We start from the raw sequence: 5,784 nt of genomic DNA, 5'->3' as shown, positions 1-5,784 counted from the left end.
CTTTTACTTCTGACTGTTTTACTAAGTCTTTCAACACTATGTCCAACACTCTCACCCTACTCTTAGATTATTAAGTTCTGCCCCTCTGGTATTTGTACTGCTTAGGGATCATTGAGATCTCTCTGAACTCTGGCATACCACGGCTGGCCCTTCTACACTGCACATAATCAATCCCTATTTGAGAATGGTCTTGGTGCGAGCACCGCCCGGGATCCTTGAGGTCCTTAGGGAACTCTGACACACCAACGCACACATTATTGGCTATGAGATCTATTGGCTTATGAGATTCTGTTGAAGGCCTGGCATTCCCAGGTTTACTTTGTGCCTGATTTAGGTTCCCTATAGCATAATTCTATTTACTTATGTAATTCATTTGATTCTGGTCTGTAACAATTTTATTTGTAAACAGATATTGGGGGAAGCTAGTAAAAATGGGAGGGTTCCTATATGATGTTTGTGGGAAATTGGGTAGATACCATGCTTTAGGTTGATACATAACCATGCCCTTAGTCTATATGTATATTTGCAACAGCCATCCTGCTTCGAGTTTATGTCACGATAGAAAAACATGCTTTAGGTCCATATGCTATGCTACTTGCATCAAAACATGTCATAAGTTTATAATATTTGCCTGCCTTAGAACACTCACGTTTATATTCTGCATATTAGAAATATGTTATAAGTTCATCACTTCTTTCTCTGACTTTGCATAAGTTATTATCACCTGGAAATCATGTCATTAAATTGTTGCTGTAATCTTGCTTAATAAAAAATGATCATCTTTATGTGCATTAGAAATCCTTATTTAGGACTTTGTTTGCATTGGCTCTAAACTATGTCTACGTCGTTTTGAATAAGTAACTGTCTATAAAAGGTTAAAAACAGTCCAACACCTAGATATCATGTCCTAGTATAAACATGCATAAAATCACTTGTTATAACCTTCATCACTTAGATCAGCATACCTATAGGATAAAAGAACTTCAAATTGTTCCCAGATTATGACTGCATATACACGCCTAGGCAAGCCTTAGGACGTTAGATAAATGTGAAATCAGGTTCTGTTTATGTGTGAAACTGTCCAGGCTTAACAAGCTATAAAACCAGTAGGCAAACTGATTAGGATTCTGCCACTTCCCTTAAAACAAACGCTGCATGTTCTGTTCTATAATGTTCATCTAGATATCATGTTCCTAGGCTTTCTGAATTTCTTTAAAATCAGTTGTTTGAGACGTGCTGCTTATTTGCCTATGTATATGTGGAGGTAAATATGAGCCTTTTATCTGTTTCCTTAATTGACAATCCTATGTGTTATTTGTTGTCGCCTAGACTTTTGCCCTTTAAACACCTTAGGATTGTCTAGAACTGCCTAAGTCTAGAGGTCCTAAACTCCTCCGGGACCACAAGGAAGGGCGGGTAACAGCACGCTTAGAGTTCCTTAATCAAAACTCGCTTATATAACCGCGAAGGGGTGGGATAATGGGTAGTAATAGGATATGATGACCTGTGCGCTAATGCAACGTGTAACCCCTCTCACCGAGGAGTGATTACCGGGCATTGCATAGATATGATCCTATAGGATAAACAACTTAAGACCTCCCTTATCCCTTTTACATATGTGTGCTTAGACTACTTATCTGTTAAAAGTCTTCATTCCTTTTACATATGTATGCTTAGACTGCTTATTTGCTAATTGACTAATTCACAAAGTAAGTTTGGCCGGGACCCACCGTTGTGGACCTCGAGGGGTGCCTAACACCTTCCCCTTAAGGTTATTTCGAGCCCTTACCCTAATCTCTGGTAATGCAAACTGGTTACATGAGTTAATTGCTCTAGGTGCCCTAACGCACCTTAATCCGTTAGGTGGCGACTCTTCAAACACCCAATTCCCAAAAGAAAATGAGTTGTTCCCCCATGAATGTCGAAACCCGGACTTCCCCGCGAAGGGAAAAATGGGGGCGCGACAGTGGGTGATTCCTTTGAGCATTGTCTTGACAACTTTAGACAAGTGCTCAAAAGATGTGAAGAAACAAACCTTGTGCTAAACTGGGAGAAGTGCCACTTCATGGTGGACGAAGGCATTGTTTTGGGCCACAAGATTTCCAAACAGGCATAGAGGTTAACCGGGCAAAGATCGAAATCATTTCCAAGCTCCCTCCACCCACTTCAGTAAAAGGTGTCCGAAGCTTTTTGGGGCACGCGCGGCTTCTATAGGCGTTGTATCAAGGACTTCTCAAAAATTGCAAATCCCATGTGCAAGCTCCTTGAAAAAGATGCAAAGTTCATATTTGATGAGATGTGTCTCAAAGCTTTTGAGGAATTGAAAGAAAAGCTGACCACGACACCTATTATTGTCACACACGATTGGTCCCTTCCATTTGAACTCATGTGTGACGCTAGTGGTATAACTATTGGGGCGGTGCTTGGTCAACGGCATAACAAAATCCTTCACCATGTCTACTATGCAAGCAATACACTTAATGGCGCTCAAATGAATTACATTGTGACTGAGCAAGAACTTCTTGCCATTGTCTATGCTTTTGAAAACTTTCGGGCTTATTTGTTGGGGTCCAAAGTGATAGTTTACACCGATCATGTTGCTCTTCGCTATCTTATGGTGAAGAAGGATGCCAAACCAAGATTGATTCGGTGGGTCCATTTGTTGCAAGAGTTTGACTTTGAAGTAAAGGACTGGAAAGGGACAGAAAATCAAGTTGCGGATCACCTATCTAGGCTTGAAGAGGCAGGGAGACCAAAGAAGACCTTGAAATCAATGATGCCTTTCCAGATGAGCACATATTGGCATTGTCTAGCACATTCGCTCCTTCGTAAGCCGACGTCGCTAAGTTTTTGGTTAGTGATCTCGTTCCTGAAGGATTGGAAGTTTATCAAAAAAAAGTTCTTGTGGGAGTGTAGGCAATACTATTGGGAGGAACCGTTTTTGTTCTGTATTTGTGCCGAGAACATTATTCGGCGGTGTGTTCCGGAAGATGAGGTAATGCCAATTCTCAAGGCATGCCATGACTCCCCGGTTGGGGGTCATCATGGAGGAAACCAGACGGCGCGAAAGTGCTTGAATGTGGCTACTATTGGCCACCGATCTACCAAGATGCAAATCAAATGGTAAACGCATGCGATCAATGTCAAAGACAAGGGTCAATATCTAAAATACATGAGATGCCTATGAATTTTGTAATGGAGGTCGAGATCTTTGATGTGTGGGGGATAGACTTCATGGGCCCCTTTGTGAGCTCTTATGGCATGACATATATCTTGGTGGTTGTGGACTACGTCTCCAAATAGGTCGAGGCAATCGCCTTTCCCAACAATGAAGCAAGGAGTGTGACCGCATTCTTGAAGAAGAACATATTCACGCGGTTTGGTACCCCCAGGGCCATCTTTTGTGATGGTGGTTCTTACTTTTGCAACAAGGCTTTCACCGGGCTGCTCGAAAAGTATAGCGTAAAGCACAAGGTGGCCACACCTTATCATCCTCAGTCGAGTGGTCAGATTGAAGTCTCCAATAGGGAGATCAAAAACATCCTAGCAAAAACTGTCAATGCAAATAGGACTGACTGGTCAAGGAAGCTAGATGATGTGTTGTGGGCATATCACACGGCATTTAAGACTCCCATTGGCACCTCATCGTACCGGTTGGTTTTTGGTAAGGCGTGTCACTTGCCAGTGGAGCTTGAACACAAACCCATATGGGCATTGAAAAAGTTGAATCTTGACTGGGTTGAAGCTGCTAACCTGAGAATGATGCAACTTAATGAGATGGAAGAATTCTACCTCCATGCCTATGAGAGTGCAACCATGTATAAGGAGAGAATGAAGTTTGTCCATGACAAGAAGATCTTGAAGCGGGAATTCAAATCCGGTGACTTGGTCTTACTCTTCAACTCAAGACTTAAGCTATTTCTGGGCAAACTCAAATCCAAATGGTCTGGCCCGTTCAAAGTTATGAGTGTGTCCCCCTATGGTGCTACTGAATTGGAGTCGGAGGATGGTACTCGAACTTTCAAAGTGAATGGCCAACGAGTCAAGCATTACCTCGGTATCACAGGAGAAAGGCATTTGATAGAACAATTTGCTCTAAAGGATAGTCCAACACCAGCCCCCACCACTGAGTAGCCCAAACGGGGTCAACATCGTCGTGCCGCGATGTTAATCAAGCGCTTCTTGGGAGGCAACCCATGTGTGGTAACAATCTTTTGTAGTTTTTTTTCATTTATGTAGGTTTAGTTGTTATTGTTGAGAAGGTTGACGTGTGTGTTAGAATGCAGGTAGTCCAAAATATCATGAACATGGTGTAGGTACTAAGGTAAATGAACGAAAGAAGGGTCTATGGTTTGCGGCAACTATGCGGTCGCATAATGACTTTGCGAACCGCATAGTCATCGCATACACAGTCAGAAAAAATAGCAAATTGGGTCCTCAAAAATGCGGTAAGATTTTGCCTTTTGCGGCCCGCATAACAACTATGCAACCGCAAAACACGTCGCAAAGTAAGGTTGAGCGACCCAGGCATTAACCCATCGCATAACACATATGCGACCGTATAATGTGTTATGCGATTCACTTGGCCGCCGCAAAACGCACAGGTACAAAACCCTTAAAACCTTTCGCATACTATTCGCACCCTCACTCCCACACAAGCACTGTATAACACGATCAAAATAAAAACCAAAAAAAAAAGTAAGGACAAGAAATGAGAAAAGACCAAAAACACACACTATCACACAAAGAGGAACGGACTTGCATAGATAACTCACCTCGTTCACATTATCTTGCTCAGACATCTGGTATGTGATTCTCTTCCCTTTTTCTCATGGTTGTGTTGCATGCTTCTTCCTCATTTCTGAGTTCCCATGGTCATTTCCCCTAAATCCCCATTTTCCTCTGATTAATGTTGATATTAGGGTGAGGAAATTAGTAGGGAGTAGGTTTGTCTCGTGGTTGTGTTGCATGATTAGGAATTGCTTGAACTCCTTTCCTCCCCCTTCCTTTCAAAACTATGCTGTGGGGATATGGGTGGGTAATTTGTGGGAAACGTCTCAAAACTGAGTGTTAGGAACTTTGTGTTTGAGTGAGGTGAGCATTTTTTAGTGAGGTGAGCATTTTTGCGGACCGCATAGTTGCCGCAGACAGAGTCAGACAAATTGCCCATCTAATGAGCGGAAATGCGATCGCTTTGCGGTCGCATAACATAGTCTGCGGTCCTTTTTGTGATGGCATAATTGTTTTCTCTTCTGGGTGTTGTAAATCTGAGATGGGTTTGCGATTCGTATAGGTGTTATGCGATCGCATAACCCATTGCAAAAGCTACTTGCTTCATCCATTTTCTCTCAATGTGATTCCTATGCTATTTCATCCACTCACACACTGTTTCATTAACAGGAATGGCACCAAAGAAGTCTCTTTCAATGCGATATAGATTTACTAGGGTTTTGTGGGTCATTGAGTCTGAAAAAGGGACTACATTGAAGGAATTTAATACACCATTATTTTGGAAGCTTTTGAAGAGAGAATCTTGCACTTTTGTAAGCTTTATGACTTTATTTATTGCTTTGTTTTTGTATTCTAGTATGAGTAGCTAGTTTTAAATACTAAGGTTGTGGACCCTAAATGGGTGTAATGCTAATGGGTGTTTAACATTGAATATATATATATAATGGTTGGTTGATATTTATTCATTTCTTATGCTTTATTTATTGTTGGTGGTTGCAAACATTAACTTATTCCATTTTGCTCTATCTTTACTTGGAAAAGTGGGTTAGGATT

The 5,784-nt window shown here is 41.6% G+C and overlaps 1 protein-coding gene across 1 annotated transcript; it reads left to right on the top strand.

Moving 5' to 3' along the window:
* The first annotated feature begins 2,251 nt into the window (after positions 1 to 2,251).
* On the top strand, positions 2,252 to 4,134 carry LOC109241000. The gene is made up of 2 exons (XM_019407707.1): positions 2,252 to 3,123; positions 3,585 to 4,134. The coding sequence occupies exons 1-2, from the start codon at positions 2,252 to 2,254 to the stop codon at positions 4,132 to 4,134; spliced, it is 1,422 nt and encodes a 473-aa protein (XP_019263252.1).
* Positions 4,135 to 5,784: the final 1,650 nt, after the last annotated feature.

This window comes from Nicotiana attenuata, unplaced genomic scaffold, assembly GCF_001879085.1.
Source record: "Nicotiana attenuata strain UT unplaced genomic scaffold, NIATTr2, whole genome shotgun sequence".
NCBI lineage: Eukaryota > Viridiplantae > Streptophyta > Magnoliopsida > Solanales > Solanaceae > Nicotiana > Nicotiana attenuata.
This window is presented reverse-complemented; position numbering and strand designations above follow the sequence as displayed.

Coding starts and splice junctions, on each gene's coding strand:
- LOC109241000 (XM_019407707.1), top strand. CDS start 2,252: ATGTGCAAGCTCCTTGAAAAAGATGCAAAGTTCATATTTGATGAGATG. Junction 3,124..3,584: donor ACCAAGATGCAAATCAAATG/GTAAACGCATGC, acceptor TGACTGGTCAAG/GAAGCTAGATGATGTGTTGT.